The sequence below is a fragment of the Camelus ferus genome, chromosome 18 (genome assembly GCF_009834535.1).
Source record: "Camelus ferus isolate YT-003-E chromosome 18, BCGSAC_Cfer_1.0, whole genome shotgun sequence".
NCBI lineage: Eukaryota > Metazoa > Chordata > Mammalia > Artiodactyla > Camelidae > Camelus > Camelus ferus.
Genome location: NC_045713.1, coordinates 37473713 through 37495399, shown reverse-complemented (window position 1 = coordinate 37495399; position 21687 = coordinate 37473713). Strand labels below are relative to the sequence as shown.

The 21687-nt window shown below is 52.8% G+C and overlaps 1 protein-coding gene across 2 annotated transcripts; it reads left to right on the top strand.

Moving 5' to 3' along the window:
- Positions 1 to 2503: 2503 nt before the first annotated feature.
- LOC116657621 (ran-binding protein 9-like) lies at positions 2504 to 20026 on the top strand. 2 transcript variants are annotated; one of them, XM_032461023.1, is made up of 2 exons: positions 2504 to 3059; positions 19501 to 20026. In XM_032461023.1, exons 1-2 carry the CDS (start codon positions 2691 to 2693, stop codon positions 19531 to 19533), a joined length of 402 nt encoding a protein of 133 aa, XP_032316914.1. In that variant the 5' UTR covers positions 2504 to 2690; the 3' UTR covers positions 19534 to 20026. The 2 variants fall into 2 exon arrangements, with proteins under 2 accessions (XP_032316914.1, XP_032316913.1); XM_032461022.1 differs by lacking the exon at positions 19501 to 20026 and adding an exon at positions 3782 to 3942.
- Positions 20027 to 21687: the final 1661 nt, after the last annotated feature.

Sequence of the window (21687 nt, the reverse complement as noted above, 5' to 3'; positions counted from 1 at the left end):
ACACAGCCCCTGAAGTGAGCCTCCTAGAGGTCCCTGCGACAAACGTGAATGTGCAGGGGAGGGGAGGGAGAAGAAAAAGTGGGCAAAAGAGGAGGGTAGAAGTATGTTGATGATAGAAAAAAAAATACGGAGTTAAGAGTGGAACAAAATTTTCCAACACCAACATGGGAAAGTGTCAGAGCAGAGGACGTATCTCTGAAGCTGAAGCTTTTCATTCACTGGATTTAATTGCACAGCCTCTCAAAGAGATTTTAGGAAACCCGACTTCATAGAGAAACTAGCGTTCTTGTGATTTATTCCATTGTTTATAAGGAGGAAGAGTAATGAACAGTGTCGAATAGTAATACGACAGTGACGGGTGATGGTGATACTGAGCTCTTGCTACGTGCTGGGTGTGATGCCAGACACTTTCCCCGCATCCCCTGTCCCATGTAATCCCTACAGCGATCACAAACTGGGCATGATTACCCCCACTTTAGAGACAGAATAAATAGCATCCCTGGGAGTCAGGCCCTGGCTGGCCGGACCCCAAAGGGCACTGTTTGCTCTCCGCATTTACACTTCTCAAGCTGCTGTGCAGGCGGCCGGGAGCAGGTGTGCAGGGGCTGTGCTGTAACGTAGGGCACCTTCCTGAAGTGGCAGTTTTCCCTGAGGGTTTGGTGAAAAGATTTTGGATTTTTTTCTGATGAGTATTAAACATTTCATTCAAAGATTTTAAAGTTAAAAAAAGGTACACAAATACAGATTACATTATACCAAGACAGTATTCTACGTGACAAAAATCAAAATAAAAAAACTAAAAAGTAAATACACAGGTACTAAACACGCATAACACCCGATACCCACTTCAGGCTGCATACATGCAAAATGCCCTGACCACATACACGCTCATGCGAGAGAAAGTTTTTCTTAGAACACAATTCCAACCATTCTGTCAACTGTCTTAGTCCCCGGTGAGTAATTTGAGAAAACTTCTATGTAATATAAAAAGAATTGGCAACGGCACATAAAGACTACAAAAAATACAATTAAAAACATATTTGTAATGCAATTCTGTTTAAAATACTGACATAAATTAAAATACATAGTAAATGTTATTAGTTAAAAAAAAGATTAAAAACAAAAGGCCACTCTGAATACTGGTTAAAACCTCATCACAGAAAAATGCCCATCATTTGTAACATTATGGACAGAAAATTGATGGGTTTTTTTTTTTTTTTGAGAACATATCTAACTTGAAAATGTCATTCATTCAAAATTTATTTAAAATTGTAGATGAGATAGTAACTCGCTGTCTACCCCTTTGCAAAATGTGTTATCCCGAACACTCTAGTTTCTCAAAATGAGGCCCAGGTTGGTCAGGTCCCGGTGCCCCTGTAAAACCTCCAACAAAGCAAAGGTTATTTTCTATTCTGCAACTTGTTATCTTTATAGGAGTGCAGAATGTCAATATCCTTAAAGGTCAGAGCCCTGAGACTAGGCTCTCTGGTACATTTCAGGCTAAAGGCAACATTGTTTTACACAAAGTGCAGAGCTGGCAAGACTAAGCCCAGAAAACAGGGCACAGGGTTAAAGGAAAAGAAACAGATCTCATGGAGTCAGATTTGTTCTTCTCTGCTACAGTGCCTTTTGGTGAAAGGTAAAAGGATGTTTCTGGGGAGGTCCTTCTTTGCCCCAGGCTGGGGTTCAGGCAGGAGCCCTGCCAGGTTCACCATGACTGTGGACCTGAGCTCCCGCAGAGAAAGTACTAATTACTGGTGATTAAAATTACCTGTCAAATCCGTTCAATTGCCTGTAAACTATACCAACGTTGGGGGGGGGGTACAAAACGTCTCATTGGCTGGTCAATGATCAGTCTCCCCATATGCAAAGGACCAGTGTCATGGCAGGCTCCAAGGTGGCCTGGCCAGCACAGCTGCCTGCTTTGCTCTCCAGACTTGGCTTCCTAATGTGGACACTTTCAAAGCTCCAGTCCCTCTTCCTCTGCCCTGGCGTTAATGGACAGGGACCCCGTACCAACCTGGGCTGAGTCCAGGCCATGCGCACAGCCTACCTGCCTGCTTGTCCATACCCCAAGCTCAGCGGCACCCCACCCCACCCCGCCACCAGTCCACAAGCCCAGCGCCTCCACCCTAGGGGTCCCGATCACCATCAGGGATATCAACAACGGATGGCCCACAGGCCAGTGGCGGGCAGCCCTGAACGACCCTGACCCGCTGGCTCAGACGAGGCACAGAGCAGAGTGCAGGAATTGGAACCGCCTCCAGCCCCACCCGCCGCACCCTGTAGCCTTGGACACTAGCTGTGTGGCCAGACACTAGACCAGGCCAGATCCCCAGCTCCTGGCAGTCGCCATGGAGACCGGAGCACAGACTTCCCCGCCCCACCCAGGGCGTGATGGGTGAGGGGGTCAGCTGGGGGTAGTGGTGCACTTGGAGTGAGGGGGGATCACGCGGTGAGGGGCCGCTCCCAGTGGAACAGACCCGGCTGAGGGGTGAGGGGGACCATTTCGGGATGTTGCGGTGGGGGTCCTGCGGTGAGGCATGAGGGGTGAGCGGTGTGAGGGCGGGAACCTCGGTGTGAGGAGGAGCCCCATTTTGGAGGTCCTGTCAGAGACTGGGCCTGGCTGGGGCTAGAGGGACAGCAACGGGGTGGGAAGGGGAGGCGAGCTGGGGGAGCGGGGCTAGAGGATGTTGCCTGGCCCAGGGCCGGCGGTGGTGCTGGTTGGGTGCCAGGACCAGTCAGTGGCGGGATGCAGACTTTGCGGTGCGTGGGGTGAGCCCGCCCCGCCCCCCACCCCGCCGCTCCGTGCCGCTCCGCCCCGCCCCGCCGCCCCGCCGCCCCGCCGGGCCTCAGTCGCCGGGCCGCACACAGCAGGAGCCCCAGCCCGAGCGTCCGCGCTGCGGGCGGGAGGAGGAGAGGCGCGGACGCCGGAACCCGCCCAGAGCGTGTGGAAGCTGGGCCTGAGCCAGGTGCTCCTGGACCAGGTCCCTGAGGAGGAACGCGGCCTGGGGTCTGCGCCGCTGCTTGCCGTCGCCTCTGCTGCTGTCGCCGGGCAGGTAAGGGGGCGCTGGTGGGGCGCGCAGGTCGGGGAGCCGGCGGGTGAGGCCCGGGCCGCGCAGCTCCTTAGGGCCCTGAGGCGGGTGCCGGGTGCCGCCCTGGTTCGCGGTGCCCCTGCCCCACATTGGTAGTCCCTGAACCCCGTGTCTTCGCTGCCGGTTATACCCGGCTTTGAGAAAGCGCGTGCAGCTCCGGGAGGTGGGAGGGCGCTGGACGTCCAGGGAGCAGCTCCGACCGGCCTTCAGGCCATGGACAGCTCTTGGGAGGCAGATGCGTTGCGGTCACGGGGCCGCAGGGGGCGCCGCGGTGGGATGGGGGCTGCCCCGTGCAAGCCCCTGGATTTGTTCCCTATTCACCCGTGGCCTGGACTAGGGCGGCCTCTGCTTCCGCATATTCGCGGGGCGCACGTCTGGCGGTCAGCCTGCCCCTGGGAGGCAGACGCGGTGCTGTCAGGGTGCGGGGCCCGCGGCATCGGAGGCGGCGATGGGGAGAGGGGTCTGCCTCTGTGATCCTGTGGGTTTGCTCCCATCTCCCCTGCGTCCTGTCCTGGGTGCGGCCTCTGCTTCCCCAGGTTCGCGGGACGCAGGTGACAGGTCAGTCTGCTCCTGGGAGGCGGGCGCGGTGCGGCCAGTGTGCGGGGGCGGGGGCGGCGACAGCGGGAAATGGGAGCAAATCCCCGCGCTCGCTCAGGGCAGCCCCAATCCCGCCAATGCTTCCGCAGCCCCCTGACGGCGCAGCGCCCGCCTTCCAGGAGCAGGATGACCTGTCACCTGAGTCCTGAGAACCTGGGTAGCACAGGACGAGCCCAGGGCAGGCTGCGGAGGAGTTAGAAGCAAATCCACAGGCTCGCATAGGCAGATCCCTAAACCCGCCGCTGCCGCCTCTGACCGCATGGCGTCCCGCGTCCTGGGAGCAGGCTGACCTGGGGACGTGCCTGGGGCAGCAGAGGCCGCCCCCAGGCCCTGCCGCGGGGATGACGGGGAGAAATCGACCAGCTCACCAGGGGCAGCTCCCCTCTTCTCGCCGCTGCCCCAGGTTCGCAGGACACTTGTTTCCAGGTCAGTGGGCTCCCGGGAGGCAGGCGCGGTGTGTTCAGGGGGCGGCTGCGGGGAGGGGTGCTGCCCCAGGAGGAGCAGGTGGCCTTGCTCCCGTCTTCCCCCAGGCCTATCTTGGGAGCGGCCTCCGCCTCTGCCTCGCAGGACCCACGTCTTCATGGTAGGCTGCTCCTGGGAGGAGGGCGCAGCGCGGTCAGGGGGCAGCGTCAGCGGCAGACAGGGACTTTAGGAGGACTGGGCTCTGGCCTAGGGTAACAGCTCTCCTTTCTAATCTTGCTTCTGTCAGTTGATGGCTGTAGCCGCTTTTCCTTTAGAGGTTATGACCAGATACTGAACATAGATTTCTATGCTATACAGAAACCACTATATGTAAATTCTGTTGTTACAGTGGCTAGCATTTGTAAATCTCAAACTCCCAAATTTATCCCTTCTCACCCGGTTTCCCTGGTAACCATAAGATTGTTTACTAAGTCTGCAAGTATGTTTCTGTTTTGTAGATGAGTTCATAGTGTCTTTCTTTTAGATTGCACATATGAGTGATATCGTATGGTATTTGTCTTCCTGTTTCTGGCTCACTTCACTTAGAATAACAATCTCTAGGTCAAACCATGTTGCTGCAAATGGCATTATTTTATCCTTTTTTATGGCAGAGTAGTATTCCATTGTATAAATATACCACCTCTTCTTTATCCAGTCATCTGTTGATGGACATTTAGGCTGTTTCCATGTCTTGGCTATTGTAAATAGTGCTGCTATGAACATTGGGATGCAGGTGTGTTTTTGAATTCGGGTTCCTTGTGGATATCTGCCCAGGAGTGGGATTAGTGAGTCATATGGTAAGTCTATTCCTAGTCTTTTGAGGAATCTCCATACTGTTTTCCACAGTGGCTGCACCAAACTGCAACCCCACCAGCAGTGTAGGAGGGTTCCCTTTTCTCCGTAGCCTCTCCAGCATTTGTCATTTGTGGACTCTGAATGATGGCCATTCTGGCTGGTGTGAGGTGATACCTCTGTACTTTTGGTTTGCGTTTCTCTGATAATTAGTGATACTGAGCATTTTTTCATGTGCCTATTGGTCATTTGTATTTCTTCCTTTGAGAATTGCTTGTGAGTCTTCTGCCCGTTTTTGGATTGATTGTTTATTTTTTCTTATTAAGTCATATGAGCTGTTTATATATTCCAGAGATCAAGCCCTTGTCAGTTTCATCTTTCACAAATATTTTCTCCCATTCCATAGGTTGTCATTTTGTTTTGCTTATGGTTTCCTTTGATGTGCTGAAGCTTGTAAGTTTAATTAGGTCCCATTTGTTTATTTTTGCTTTTAGTCCATTGCTTAGATGGACTGCCCAAGGAGAACATTGCTGAGATGTATGTGACATGGTTTTGCCTATGTTTTCTTCTAGGAGGTTAATTGTGTCTTGCCTTATGTTTAAGTCCTGAATTCATTTTGAGTTTATTTTTGTGTATGGTGTAAGGGAGTGTTCTAGCTCCATTGATTTACATGCTGCTGTCCAGTTTTCCCAACACCATTTGCTGAAGAGGCCGTCTTTACTGCATTGTATGTTCTTGTCCCCTTTGTCAAAGATTAGTTGACCAAAAGTTTGTGGGTTCATTTCTGGGCTCTCTACTCTGTCCCATTGGTCTATATGTCTGTTTTTGTACCAATGCCGTGCTGTCTTGATTCCTGTAGCTCTGTAGTATTGTATGAAGTCTGGGAGGTTTATTCCTCCAGCCTCATTCTTTTTCTTCAGTAATGCTTTGGCAATCCTAGTTCTTTTGTGATTGCATATAAATTTTATTATGATTTGTTCTAGTTCTGTGAAATATGTGCTGGGTAACTTGATAGGGATTGCATTACATCTGTAGGTTGCCTCGGGCAGTGTGAACATTTCAACAATACTGGTTCTTCCAATCCAGGAGCATGCGTATCTTTCCATTTTTTAAAGTCTTCTTTAATTTTCTTAATGTTTTGTAGTCCTCCATGTGTAAGCCTTTCACGTCCTTGGTTAGATTTATTCCTAGGTATTTTATTACTTTGGGTGCTATTTTAAAAGGGATTGTGTTTTTACTTTCTTTTCCTGTTGATTCATCGTTAGTGTAAAGAAATGCAACTGATTTTTGTGCATTAATCTTGTCAGTACCGTCCTTTTTATATAAACAGCTCTGCAGTGACAGTACCTCAGAGTAACCCGCAAAAGCCTCTTTAACCTGCGATGTAAGTGTAATGCTAGTGAGGAGAGGGAAACAATTTTTTCCTCCTGCCCTTCTGGCTTCTGGGTAGAGTAAGAAGAAGGAAGCGTGCCAACAACTTTTACATGACACAGGAGCCTTCATAAAGAAGTGAAGACTGGAAGGAGCAGTTAAACCTGAGTGTTTTCTGCTAGGTTTGATGAAGAGGGGGAAGCCATGGGCAGGTGTAATAGGACTGAAGGATACGAGCTAAGGACGAGAAACTGGGGAATCTTAGCAAGACCTGTGTGTTTGGATGCTTCTCTGTGTCCCTCCGTCTTTGGAGATGAGGGTGCCCCTCTCCTCTGGGAATAGAGGGAGCACCTCTCCTAAGGTGGTCTTAGGATCTGCTTCATGGGAAGAGGGAGGGCAGAGTCCTTGCACCTGCTATTTCTCAAATTCCTTTAGCTTAAGGTACTCAGTATGCCAAGATACCATATTTCGGAGCAGCACGTCACTAATCGCGCTGAATTCTGGGTTGCGGGAGAGGAGCAGGCTTAGATGGCTGAGTGCACAGGGAGTTAGGAGGAGTTGCTGCCTGAGCCTGCCTTGGACAAAGCTTCACATTATAGAACGTGTGTCTTTGGTGCCCTTTGAACTCGGCCACCTCCCCCTCTGTCCTCTTCTTTCAAGGAGGACAGGGTGCACACACTCCTCAAGCTCTCCACTTTGCAAGCACACTCAGGTGTATAGTGTTGTTCCTAGGTAGATTTTTAAAATCCAAAATTACCTTCTTCCAGGCTGCAGTGAAAATTCTTTCTACTTGTCAATTTCTGTCACGTGACGCTTTTACAGGTGAGAACATTCAAGTAACGTGAGCACAGGGAAGCACACACGAGGCAGACAAGCCCTTTCCCAGTACCGGCTGGGCAGGAAGAGAGCAGCTGGTGGGGGCTACTTTACACCAGTCTCTGAATGAGTTCCCATGACACCTCATGGATGTGCTTGCTGACTCATCTGAAGAAAAGGATTAGAGTCATTTCAGGACCTGGGAAGACTGAAGTGGGAAACAAGGGGAGACCCCCCTTACATGCCAGGGGGATGTTACGGACAGGAGCTCGGAGGTGAGAAAGGGCGGTAGAGGTGGGGAGACCTCCCACTCTTGGACACCGTTTTCCCGACTTCGGGTGTTTCATATAAAGATGCGATGCGCACCCTTGGGAACGTCCACTTCCGTGTGTTTCAGGTTTTTCCTGTCTCTGGGTATCTGGGAATGCAGTTTCTTGGCGAAAGGATAGGAGTGTTTTTAAGGGGCTTGAATTAAGATTCAAATATCATGTTGTTGACTAAACTAAAAATCTAATTTACCAAAAAATGTCATTTGCATGATCTTTAAAAGAGTAATTCCTTATGTATAACACAGCTTTGGAGTAATTTATAGATTACAGCAAATCCATCAGTCTCTGTCTCTCTCGCTTTAAAAACAAAAAAAAGGATCACTTGCAGCTCCAGCACACGGTGACTTAAGCTGTGTCCACTGTCTTGACGTGTGTTTGATGGGTGATGGGGCTTTGGCTGTGCGGAAGCAGAATCATGCTGTGAACTTTTCTCCGTGTGTGTGACTATCTTGTCTTCGTGATAAAATGATGATGGTGATGAGGAGCGAGGCTTCCATTTCTTGACTGCTACAATGTCATGAGACGTATGTTTCATCATCTCACTGGAACTTTATACACCTGGGAGGTGGTGAGAATGACCTCTTTTTATAGACTAGGACACAGAACCCCAGAGAGGTCAGGTCGCAAGACCACATGGTGTATCATGGTTACTATTTCTACGTAACAAACTGCTCAAAATTCAGTGACCTAAGACAACAGCTGTTTTGTTACGTCCCCTGGATTCTGTGGGTGAGAAATTTGGGCAAACCTGTCGTTCGTGGCAGCTGCTAGGTCTCCTTTCTAAGCTGATGGGTGAGCTGGTCTGGAGGGTCCAAGATGGTTTTACTTGCATGTTTTGTGTGTGGTGGGGCTGACTGGGAGGCTGGGCTCCCCAGGGACTGTCGATGTGACCTCTCCAGCATGGCAGTCTCAGAGCACGGGGACTCCTTGGGTGGCAGCTGTCTTTTCCAAATCAAGCACCCCAGGGACCAGGTGGGGCACCTGACCTGCTGACCTCCTCAGAGTCTCACATCACCAGTTGTGTGACTTGTGTTCAGTCAAGTCGCAGGCCAGCCCAGGTTGGAGGGGTGTTAGATTCCAACTTTGAATTCGGGAAAGGCCGGGTCACACTGTGGAGAGCAAATGGGATGGGAGACGGTGCTGTGACCCCCTCTGAGGAGCGTGGTCTGCTGCAGACAGCCGGCTGAGCCAAGGTCTGCCCGCGGCTGTGTCTGACCTTGGAGCTGCTGCATCTCCCGTGTCCTCCTGTCCAGTCAGGGGAAGCAGAGGACTTGTCCTCCTGACCATTTCTCTTTTCAGAAATACGAAAGGCATCCTGTACCATTATTTCAAGACAGAGTTTGCGACAGTGTGAATGAAACTTGAAAGCACTGTGCTAAGTGAAGTCAGACAGAGAAAGACGAATACCATACGATCTCACTTACATGTGGCATCTCAAAAAGCCAAACTCAGAAAAACAAGGGCTAGAATGGTAGTTTCCAGGGGCTGAGAGTAGGGGAAACCGAGAGATGTTGGTCAGAGTATCCAGTTATAAGATGAATAAATTCTGGGGAAACAATGTATGATCTATGCATCATACAATACAATCTATAATGTATAGCATAATCGAAAGCATGGTGACTGTAGTTAGTAACACTGCATTATGTGTTTTATATATATAATTATATAGGTCTGATTATTTTGATAATTTTAATTCAAACAAAAATTTTATTGAAGTGAAGTCAGTCATAATGTGTCAGTTTCTGGTGTTCAGCACAATGTCCCAGTCATGCATATCCACAGTATGTTCATTTTCATATTTTTATTTTGATAATTTTAATTATCAAAAATTACATACTTGATTATATAGTTACTAAGGAAAGTAGATCTTAAAAATTTGCGCCACAAAAAAAGAAATGGTAAGAATCTGATGGAAGGGAAGCGGTAGCTATGGTGGTCATCATTTTGCAACAGTGGAAGTGTGTCAGATCAACACACTGTGTACCTTCAACTTCCCCAGTGGTCTGTGTCAATTACATCTTGATGAAACTGAAAAAAATATGGAAAACGAGATGCGTAAATGTTTCTTTTAGGAGGCAGACAAGATTTCCCGTAGACCTGCCTCCATGTATGTGCACCAGGTGGAAGTTACTAGTACAAATGGTGGTAGGGTTGGGGGTACAGCCTGTCAGTCACCCCTTCCCAGCCCTCCCCCGCTGCATGTGGCAGTGCGATGCCCACATCTGGGATGATGGCCTTGGGTGGGACTGGACTTGCTTTCTTGGCAGCTCCCTGCGGTGGGGGGAAGACTGTAGAAGGCAACAGGTGAGCAGGCTGGTTTTTACTGCTCAGTTTGTCACTAAGGACACGCCGACCTCCCAGATCATCTTATTTGCGCAGCCTCGAGGAAGCAGTTTTACTGGAAACCATCACAGTATGGTGGCCTGGTCCCAGACACGGTCCATGTGTCATCTATCCACTGGGTGACGGGTACTATTCTCTGGGTGAATGTGATGGAAGGGAAGAGAGCCACCCTGCCTTTTGGCAAGAGTGCACATGTGCCTGCCTTGGGCTGGGTGGGCAATGTCTAGGCATTGTCCCTGGGACAGAATGTTGTCCCAATTCAACAGATGGGGAGGCAGGAGCTCAGAGTAGGGGCATGCCAAGTCTCACAGCGAGGGAGGGCTCTCTTCCTGTCTTGTTCTGACCGAGAGGTGGGCCTTAGGATCACCTAAAATCATTGCTGTGAGTCCCAGGCAACGACCTCTCCCTTCCAGGCCCTTCTCTTCTGCCGGTAGGGAGGGGGCTTTGGGCCACATTAGAGGCTCCCCCCAGGCTCCAGGCCTCAGAGTAAGTGTGGGGGTCCCCCTTTCCTCTGCAAAGGTCTGCAAAGCTAAGGGAAAGAGTCTGTCCACCAGGGTGCAGGTCACAGGACAGGCAGGCACCTTGGTTTGGCCACTGTGGATGGGCTCAACCCGCCCCTTCAGATCCTGGTCAATCAGAGGCCCCAGAAGCCAGGATTCACACCTTCAGTTTTAAAAAAAGTAGCTTTATTAAGATATAATTCATATACCATGCGATTCACTCATTTAAAGTGTACAATTCAGTGGGTTTTTTATTTTTGCATATTACTCAATTTTTTTTAAATTGTGGTAAGATATATATAACATGAAATTTACCATTCTAATCATTTCATTTATTTTTCATTCTAGCTATTTTGAAGTGTACAATTCAGTGGCATTAATTGCATTCATAATGTCAAACCATCACCACTAACCAGCTCCAAGATGCTTTTATACTTGGACTGAAGCTCTGTCCCCACTAAACAGTAACGCCCCTCCCTCCGCTCCTGGAAACCTTCCAACCTGTTCCCTGTCCCTGTGAATGTGCATATTCAGGGACCTCGTCTAAGTGCAATCATACACTATTTGTCCTTTGTGTCTGGCTTGTTTCACTGAGCATAATATCTTCTAGATTCATCCATGTTGTGCAGCTGGAGAGGTTAGATCTTTGAAAGCCTGAGGTTCGCTGGGGAGAAGACGAAACCACAAGGATGACTTGTTGTGCAAGAGGGAGTGGTGGGGAAGAACCCTGCCCTGCGCCTCCTCACACACTGCATGCTCCTGACTGGATGGCTTCCCAAAGGCCCTCCTCTGCCCCACCTGGGAGCGTGGCATGGGCAGATCCACCACCCACTCCTGCCAACCAGGGCATAATGTTTTTTGTGCCTCATCTCACTGAGTTGTGAACAGCCCTAGAGGTGATGATGGTTCACTCCATTTTATAGATGAGGAAACTGAGGGTCCTAGAGGTTAACACCTCCCCTGGCCAGGAGGAGGCAGAGCTGGGGTGCACTGGGGCCTTTCCGATGACTTCTAATTCCCACTCCTTCCCTTCGAGGCTCCTCCCTCCATGCTTTGTCCCTGGTGCTTTACATCTGCAGAGTGGAAGGTCACAGAGAAGGATTGGGTCACCCTGGGGCCAGCCTTCCTCTGCGTCCACTGCCCATGTGCAGTTGACCTGCCGTGGCCCCTCTTGTGCCTCCATACCTTCCGCTGTAGATCAGGGCCAGAGGACTCTTGGGGGTCTCCTCAAAGGTGGGCTGAGGTGACATGTTAGGTGCACCTGAGACTCAGAAAGGTCCCGTCCAATGTTCATCTTTCTACTGAGCAGTGGAACCCCAAGTGAAGGGAGCCACACTCAACCCGTCCACACTTGTCAGCATCCCAGGGGAGGAAGCTCCAGGATGGGTGGCTCTGAGGTCCTTGACCTTCAGCTCTGACCCACCCCAATCCCAGCCCTGCCCTTTAACCACCAAGGGCATCCTGTAGTGCAGCCACAAGGAGCTGGAGCCGGGCATGGGCGGCAGCACAGCCAGCTCAGCCCTGCGGTCTCCTGCAGTCCTGAGATGTTCCAAGAGGGTTGTGATCAGCACTGGGCCAGAGGGTGAACTGCGTCTCCAGGAGACCATCAGGCCAGGACATCTGGCAGGACAGCGGGGCCCCCAGGGTCCATGTGGCCTCATGCCAAGGGCTCGGTTGATGACTTTGCTTCCAGGAAACTCCTGGGCCCCAGGCTTGGGAGCCTTTGTTGGAGCTGGGAGCCCCTGTGATCCACCGTGTGAACCGCAGGCAAGCCTTGTTCTGTCACCTTCCCTACCAGTGACCCAATTTTCATCACTCTAAACTGGGGCCCTTTACTGGCTACGTATGTGTGTCCATATGGGGACAGTTGGACAGCAGGTCCAAGATAAATTGGGGCAGTGGCTTAAAGCTCAGGGGTTGGAGTGGCATCGTTGTAAGGGGCTGTGCGTGATGACAGGTGATGGCACTGGGCCTGGAGACGACTGTGCGTGGCCAGGCCTCACGGGTGACTGGCTGTGTGATCCTGGGGAAGCTGCATGGCCTCCCTGGGCCTCAGTTTTCTCATTTGTAGAATGAAGATTCTGCCTTGAGGCACAGACGCCAGTGTGTTCTCTGAAGTGAAGGCATCTGTAGGCAGAGGTGGCCTGTGGGTATGAGGCCCACACCCCCAGAGCCGGGTCCCATGAAGACACAGGGGGACGATCCAGAAGGACTGAGATGGGACGAGAGTGAAACTGGGAAGTGAGGAGAGCCAGCTGTGCCCTGAGAATTAAAGCCCCACGTTCACACGCTGGGGATCTGACTGGAGGACGTGCAAGTCATTCTGAAGGGACAGATGGCCCCCCGGGAGGAGGAGGTGGCTGGATCCATTTATACATGTAAGGGAGGCACAGGTCTGTTTTTTTCAACAATATTGGACTGAGCAGTGGGACCCGGTCCCTCCCATCACGCGTGCAGGTTGCTGGGGGCCCTCGTTCCGGGGGAGGGCTCTTCCTGACCCCCTCTACCCTCACTGTCACAGGCTCCTCCTGGGCGGGGGCTGGGGGCCGGGGGCCCTCTGGTTTGTGGGTCTGGGACACGTTGTGACAAGTACAGGCCTGGGTTGGGTTGGTGCTGCCTGCGCCATGTGTGAGGCCGTTTCTGGGTTCCGGGATAGCGAGTCCCACGCGCGTCAGGGCTTCCATCCTCCCCCGGGAGGGCCTTTCCTGGATCCAGGGTTCTGCTGAGCTTGACTTTACACGCCTGACTCCTCTCCCCTTCGGGGGAATCTCACACTTGGACAGGATCAGGGGTACCGTTGCTCAGGCCCCTAAAGCAACCCTAATCCCTCGGCAGACTGGGGCCGGGGGGGGCAGGGCGAAGGGCACTTAGTGTATTTGGGGGTGGGGGGACACAAAGGAGACAGCATCCTTCCTCCTCCCTCTGCCTGGCCACCCCAACCTGGTGGCGGGCGTGGGACCGCTGAGGCCCCGGGAGGCGGCTGAGGAGTCTTTATGCTTCGGCTTTGTAACCGGGCAGCTGTAAAAACCTATCAGCTGTGCAGCACCTTCTCCTTAAACCACGCTTGGCTGGATTTACAACCCGAGGCCCCTTCTCCAGGGCTGCTCACAGAAAAGGAACAAAGGGGCCCCCACCCCAGCTGGCCTGCCCATTCCCACCCTCTCAACAGAGGCGATATCCGTGCATTGCAGAGAACACGGAAAACCCAGGAAACGGACGAGAAGCCACCTTCAGTGTTTGCGTTGTAGATGGAATTCGTCACAGTGTGAAGGTGGGTTTAGCTGGGGAGCATGGAGTGTTCAGGAGAGGAAACATCCCGAAGAGGAGAACTTAGGACGGGGAGACCCCGGCGGGTTTGAGAGAATGTACGTTAGATGTGCAGGCATCTTTGTGCATTGGTTCACCCAGACAGCCCGCAGTTTACTGAGGACATACTGTGTGTCACGTGCTTCTCTGGGAGTGGGGAATATGGCCCTGGGTATGACAGACAAGGTCTGTGCCCCAAGGAGTCCCCAGAACAGACAAGATGACAAGGGGTCAGTCCTGGGACGGTGAGAAGCCTAGGGGCTGGACGGGCTGCCCAGTGTGGCTGGGGTGGTGGGAAGTCAGGGAAGGCTTCCTGGAAAAAGTGACATCATTCAGCATGTTATCTGTCAGTGCCTGCTTTGTGCAGAAATTGAGATTAGTGTTGGGGATATGGGAGAGACAGGACCCTGAACAATTCTAAGATCTAAGAGAGGAGCTGGAGTTGAGGGAGATGGAAAGTGGGTTCCAAGGGTCAGCAGGGATGAGTCAACATGAAGGGTAGGCAGGAGCAGGCCCAGTTCAAGGCCTCCTAACACCCTGCCCCGTGGAATGTGGAATTGTTATCTCCAATTGACACACAAGGTAATGGAGGCGGGGGCTTCACAGCTCCTAAGTGAGCAGGCTGGGATTCAAACCCAGGCCTGCAGATGCCCGTTCAGCCCTCGCTCAGGTCTGCCTGGATCTCCTTACACCCGGGGCTCCGGGATGGGTACCGTGTCCAGGATGACAGGTGGGTTTGTTGGCCAGCTCTGCCATCAGCCTTCCGTCTTTATTGGCTGGGATGCCGAAGGGCCAGAATCCCCCAGCCTGACCCACTATGCGAATCATCTGGCATTTTCCTTCAGGCACTTGCCCAGCTTTGAGAGTGCAGCTGAGCCATTGCTTGATCTTTCTCTGACCCAAATGAACTGGGTAGCCATTTGCCCAATAAAGTGAGAGATAAAGCCTTTGTTCAGATTTAAAATGGGAGTGTTGATGCAGGCATGGGAAAGCCATTGTTTCTGGAATAGAGCGGGATACTAGTCCGAGGCACCTCCATCCTTATCTCGACAGCCTCTGCAGTTAGTGCTGGTACCACCCACTCCATCCTGTAGATAAGAAAGCTGAGGCTCAGAGAGGTCAGGCTTCTTGCCCAGGGTTGCACAGCCAGCAGGGAGGTGGAAACGGTATTCAGCCCCAGCTTTGCGTGATTCTAAAGCAAGTGCCGCGTCCACCACACCCTGCATCTCCTGGAGCTGATTTTGCTGCTGCAGGAAACTCCACCCCCCAGAGCCATCTCGATGAAAGAAAATGAAGGGGGATCCTGCAGAAACTCAGCTCAGAAGCTCTGCTGGCAGCCTCTGTGTGCAGGTTGGGATCAGCCTCTTTTCATTCCTCACTGGCCCTGGGGGCCCCATTCCCGCTATCAGGACCCGCCGTTTCTCTAGAAATTGTAGCCCCCCAGCATCTGATGTCTGCTGAAAGTGGAAGAGAAGATTCCGGTCTCTCAGAACAGGCCCTGTGGGAGACATCGCCCGTTTCCAGAACTCTCGGACAGGGGCTCAGGTGACCTGGAGCTCCAGGACTTAGAGATTCGCTTCCCTGCCGAATCTGTCGTCCTCCTGTCTGCGCTGTGCACCTCGCCCTGCCGTGCGCGGGGGCTGGATGTCCTGACGGGGGAGCCCCTCCCCGTGGAGGCCCGGGGTAGGGCAGCGGAGGGGCAGGGGGCCGCAGGGTCGAACGCCCCCTGTCTGTACAGCTCTGTATTTTTGTTCCTCTCCAGTACACACTTAGTGAAATTTCATTAGCAGTGGCTTGTTACATTCAAGATCAAACATCATTTATTATTAAAAATCGAAGCCATATATTCTTATGGTAATAAATATTAGAGCAGGGCAGTGGTGTAATTGTTTCTGAATTGGCACATGGAGCTTGCCCTGTTTTTTTTTCTCTCTCTTTTTTTTAATTATTGAAGTACAGTCAGTTTAGTGTTGTGTTAGTTTCTGGTGTATAACATAGTGATTCAGTCATACACGTGTATGTGTGTGTGTATATATATATATATATATTCCTTTTCATATTCTTTTCCATTACAGGCTGTTACAAGGTGTTGAACAGAGTTCCCTGTGCTCTGCAGTAGGACCTCGTGGTGCCTTGCCCTGCTGTCTTTCATGGCCGCAGAGACCTCACTGCAGGAATGGGGGACAGTTGATTAAACAGTCACCTATTGAGAGACTTTAAGTTGTGTCTAGTTTTTATTTTTCCTCCATTTCACGTGATCCTACAAGTGAATGCTCGTGCCATGTATCTGAGGATTCATTCCTACAAGTGGGTATTGGAGGGTCAAAGGGTGTGTGTGCTTTTTTTCCGATTAATGTAGCCAAGCATGTGGTGTGGGTCTCTGCAGTCCTCACCGGCATCAGGGTGTAGGGCTCTCTACCCCGCTCAGAGTCTTTGCTTTGGAAGCGTTCTCGGGGCCTACTCTGCGCTCCCGGCTGCCCGTGTGGGAAGACGCTGTGCAGAGGGCTGTGTCCTGTCCCCGCCCTAAGGTGTGCTTGGTCACTAGAGCCTGGTCAGGGTTCTGCAGGGACAACTCTTAGGGATGGAGGTTGGCTGGTTGGTTACTAAGGCCAAGTGCAGGGAGGTCAGCGGGGGCTACAAGGGGCTCTGTGCTGGAGGGGTCATCATCGGGGACATTTCCATCATCTGCTGGGGTCCCCCCTGGCCCATTATCCCGGGCTAACCGAGATTTTCTGGGTTAACCAGTGAATGGCCTTCCCCTGCTTCATGCAGGTGTCTCTTGCTGCAACATGTCCCTTTGGTGTCACAACCATTGCCTTGTGGTCCCTTTGCTTGTATGTGGCTCTGAGGGGCCAGCCAGACACAGAGGAAAGGGGCTTGGAAGTGGCAGTTTCCATCTGTGGCTCTGCTCCAGGAGTCCCAGCTAAAGGCCCTGGGGAGGGTCACTTGGCTTCCATGGCCCCGCCTTGCTGCCCTGTGGGTCACCAGGAGCCAGGTGGTGTGATGGGAGGGCTGAGTAGCCATGGGACTGTGGGAGGGGCAGAGTAATCAGACCCAAAAGGACAGGGACATGGAACAGCAGCCTTGGAGGGCCCCACCCCGAGGTCCTGGTGGGTCCTGAGCCTGAGCTTTCAGCTCTGAAGCTTGGAGCTCAGCAGGGTGGGTCGGCCCAGGCAGGGCTGTGGTGTCCCAGGGTGACTGTTATGAGGACTACCTGCTATCCTTGGGAGACCAGGGCCTGGGTTCTAGCTGGCCACCCCTCTCCAGGTGACCTCTGGGGCCTCAGTGTTCCCATCTGCGAAGCAGGGATAACATGTCTTAAATTGGAGGGTGGCTGTGAGAACTAAGTGGAAAACGGGTGCAGAGGACTGCAAATGGGTCTGGCGCAGTGCCCAGTAAACACTTGTGGGAATGACCCCTCTTGGGAGCTGGTAGCCTTTGGAGACCCCGCTGAGCTGTGCATGCTCTCCTTCTCCATCTGTGTGTGACAGCCACCACGTCCCAGGAGGGCATGCAGGGAGCCAGCCACCCTCCTGCCCCCAGGGGGGCTCAGCGGATATTTGCTTCAGGAACCAGAGAACTTCTTCTGGGCTGTTTTAGGGTGATGACGCAATGCATCCCCACTGCACTTGGGGTGAGGGAGCCAGTGACGTAGGATGTGCAGGGCTGCTGTATCCTGTTGCTCTCACCGCAGGCACTTGAGAAGAGGAGAAAAGGGGGGCTCTAAGGTCAGGGTCTCATCTGGGTCACGCTGCAGGATTTGACCCCAGGCTGTATCCCTGCACACCCAGCCTTCTTGGCCGGCAGGGAGTCTTCTGCAAGAGAGATGGATGCTGTTTTACGTGCGATTGCCAATTTCCTCCTTGTTCATTTGCCACAGAAACAGTCGTGGTGCCCCCACAGAGGCGGGAGTGAAGGCAAAGCCTGCCCCCGGGCCCTGGTCATCTCTGCTGGTGAGAGGGGGTCATGTGGGGCTGGGTTTTGAAATTTCCATGGCATCCTGGTGTCAGTGAGTGCCCGCCTCCCTCCATCACATTTACCCTGAGCTCTTCCTCCGCAGAGAAGAACAGCCGTTGGAGGGGTATTTCAAGGGGATTCCCGTGGAAATGGAGAGTAGGCGGCTCCTCTGTGCTCTTGTGTAGTGGGAGTTGCCGGGGCTGCATGTCCCCCACTGAAGGGTGAGGGGGGCCTCTGCCAGGACCTTTTCTGCACCTCGTGGGCCTCAGGCTGGGGGTCACGGGCTCCCCGCTCCACGTTCTCCTTGGCCAGCGAGTGTAAGCCTGACAGCACTGCCCACCCAAGCCCCCAAGGCTCCTGCATATGAGACCCAGGCTGGCTCCCGGGGACCTCTGGAACCAGCCCTTGCCTGCAGCTCCATTTCCTCCGGCAGGTCTTGAGCTGCAGCCAGCGCAGTTTTCCAGCATTCTCTTGGCAGGGCCTCGGTGCTTTGAGCCCGTTAATCAGCCATTGCCTGAATAAATCCACGCACCCCTTAGTTTTCTCCTGCAGCCCTGGTGCATCCGTCCACTCACTCCTTTATCCAGCAGGTTTGTTTTCTCACCTGCAGAGCCTTTTGCTCAATGAGAGAGGGCTGACGTGGACTGTATAACCTCTCTGGGCCTCACCTTTCTCATCTGATAAATGGGAACATGAGCGCCTGCTTTGCCTGCCTCACAGACGGCTGGTGAGGGCCAGTGAAAAGGTGGGGGTGCTGTGCAGGTGTCATCAGTATTTCCATGGCCACGGGGCTCATGGCTGGTGGACAAGTTTTCATTGATCCTTACATCAGTTCCACAAGATGGGTGGTGTTAATTTCCATTTTACAAATGAGGAAACTGAGGCTCAGGAAGGTGGCATGATCTTTGTTTACAACTGGGAAGAGGTAGAGCTGGAATTGAAGCCCAGGTCTGACTCCAACTCCAGTGCTCTTTGCAAAGGTCCAGTTGCCTCCCTGTGGGCTGGTTGCCAGGCCTGGCAGTGGGGGTGGGTTAAGACCGCATTGAGGGGAAAATTAGTCTCAACTCGGGGGTGGGGGTGGGGAAGGAATGTCCCCTGCTCTTCCAAGTCAAGTGCTTGGTGGGGGTGGGGGTGGGGTAGGGGAACTCTGTCCTTTTGGCCCGGGGAAGGGGCGGGGTTGGGTTTGGAGATGGGGCAGGGACTCCTCAGGATAGTAACCAACGTTTTCTGGGCAATCCTCTGGGTCAAGTACTGTTCCGAGCAGTTTACCTCAATCTTCAACATGTCCCTGTAAGGTAGGTCCGTTGTCACTGACTTGTCACAGGTGAGGAAGCTGAGGTGCAGAGAGGTCAGGGAATGTGCCCGGAGCTCTGCAGCCAGAGGTGGCAGAACCCACGCCCAGGAAACATTGGCTCTCGGGGTCGGGGTGTGGTCCTCGGGGAGCATCTGGTGCCGTCCCCCCCGCTGGGCTTGAGCCCTCGTGGCCACTCAGGGGTGGCAGGTCTGCTACTCCTGCTTCAGGTTCTGGGACACATGAGGGCTTCCCTGGGAACATCGCGTCAAGGTGAGAATGTCTGGAGCAAGCAGGAGCCTTCGTGCTCAGAAAGGCCCGCTGAGCCGCTTGGGTTGGTGACAGTTGTACATTTAGAACTTTGTTTTTCTAAAACTTTACAATCTCACCAGTCTACTTACAAAGCTGTGCTTTTGTAGGAGATGAGCCGTCACCTCACTTGTTCTTTGAATATTTGGTTAACAGGTGAGCAGGCTGAACTTCCTCTGCCATGCTGTCTTTTTGCAAATTTAATTAAATCCCTCTAAATTGGTTCCAGTCAGATTAAAGTGCATGGTTGCTGGTGCAGACGTGCAAATGATCCCAATGTGTCATATCTCATCTAGGCAACTGAACACTGGAATATTCTGGAATTTTCTTAGGTGTTGCAGAGAGATTACTGGGAGTCACCCTGAAGAGGCCTGAGGAGAGGTTTTTGAAGCTACCAGGCCGTGGATGTGAAGGTACTGCAGCAGGAGTGCTCCTTGCAGCCTAGCTGTCAGCCTAGTGGACATTCTCTGGCTTATGCAGGGTCATCAGAATATGTCACAGCAGAAACTGCTGGGTGCAGACATCTGCCCGGCTAGTCCTCGCTCAGAAGCACAGAGACGTTTCTGTCTTTTTGCACCATGATTCTCCTTCCGTATGCAGCTTCCTTGCACTCAAAGAAGTGAAGAAACGAAGCCCTCACCCCACCCCCAGTTAGTAAAACCTCTGAAATGCACAATCCCTGTCTTTTTATGGTCAGGTGTTTGGGTCCCAAACTCGATCATTGGCAAAGGGCTGCAGGCAGCTCACATACGTGACCGGGGACTGTGGCTTGCGCTGCTGTCGTGTTGGGCTGAAGCAACCCCGGCCTCGTCACACTGCCTTCCAGCCTGCGTGGGCCGAGCGAGGCAGCCGGGCGCGATGCAGCCAGGAGCCATCTGTTTGCAGCCCTTGGGCCAGGTGGTCTGCAAGGACTGCTAGGGGTGGAGTGGGGAGGGAATACAGCTTGCCCAGCCCCCAGCATCTTCCAGAGTCTCTTTACAGCGCTACGCGCCGGGCGTCGCCGTGGTGTTTATACAGACCAGGAACAAGAGGCCCGGAGTGGCGGAGTCACCGGGGAAGGTCACGCAGCCAGGAAGTGGCAGGGTGGGGTTTGAACTCAGGACTTCCTGACCTTTTAGCTCCTGTTCTTGCCACCAGGCTGCTGAGGGTCACAGTCACTGTTCCAGCTACGCGTTGGGGTGACTTGCGGGAAATATCCACAAACGGGGGGTGACTCACGCAGGAGCAAGCTGGCTCCCCTCACCGTGCCTGACGACCCCGGGGCCCCTGGGTGTCCCTGGGCTCTTGCATGCCAGTTTGGACTGCTTACTGCTGCAGTGTTGGACAGCGGGGAGGGACGGTTTGGTCTGGAGGGCAACCTGTGTATGTCAGAGATACCTTTGCCCATAAAAACCTTTGCAATAAAATCAGTAGAAGATGGAGAAGCCAAATTCAGTTTTGAGAGATGGCACTGATCCTGTTAAGGCTGATCAGGCAGGAGCAGGCACAGAATTAGTCCTGCAAGTGGCTGCTGGTGGGGGGGACCTCATATCTCCTGGAAGTTTAGAAAGTTGGGGATGCTGTAGGGCTTTGTTCTCCAGGATACCGGAGGTCACGGTGTGTGGAAATGGTTGAGGGATGGTGGTAACCACGCAGGAAGGCCGACAAGCATAGGGATTCAGGGCGTGGACTTCGGAGCTGAGCAGACTCAAGGCCAAGTCCTCCGAGCACATTGCGGGGAGCGCTGGGCCCAGCCATGCGGCCGGCAGCCGCTGCGCGCTCGGGGCAGCAGTGGGAGCTGGACTCTGGAGTCAGACAGAGCATGTGCATCCACACGCCACTGCTCTCACAGCTTGTGGCCTGGGGTGAGCTGCTTAATCTCTCTGTGTTTCCATTTCTTCATCTGTAAAATGGAGACGATAAAACTGACTCAGGCCCTGGGGTTGTGTGAAGCTTCAATAAGTTAATTCACATAAAACACTTAGTGCTCGGGCCACAGCCAGTGGCAGCTCTGGTCATCGCCGTGGTGATGGTCATAGTCACCGTGTCCTCTCTCCAGCCGACCCGGGAGCTCCCATCATCTCAACGAGCGCGGGTCATCTCCCCAAGCCCGCATCATCTGCCCAAGCCCGCATCATCTCCCTAACTCCAATCATCTCCCCAAGCCACATCATGTCCGTTAGCCCAATCATCTCCCCAAGCCCGCATCAACTCCCCGAGCCCACATCATCTTTCCAGGCCCATATGTCCCCAAGTCGACCTCATCACGCTTAGCCCACATCATGTCCCCAAGCACAAATCATCTCCCACATCCCGCATGATATCCTAAGCCCACGTCGTCTACCACAGCCTGCATCATCTCCCTGAGCCCACAGCATATCTGCTAGACTGCTTCGTCACCCCAAGCCCGAGTCATCTCCCACAGTCCTATCATCTCCCCAAGCCCACAAAATGTCTCCCACCCACATCTCCACAAGCCAGCATCATCACCCCAAGCCCGATGATCTCCCCCAGCCCGCATAGTCTCGCAAAGCACACAT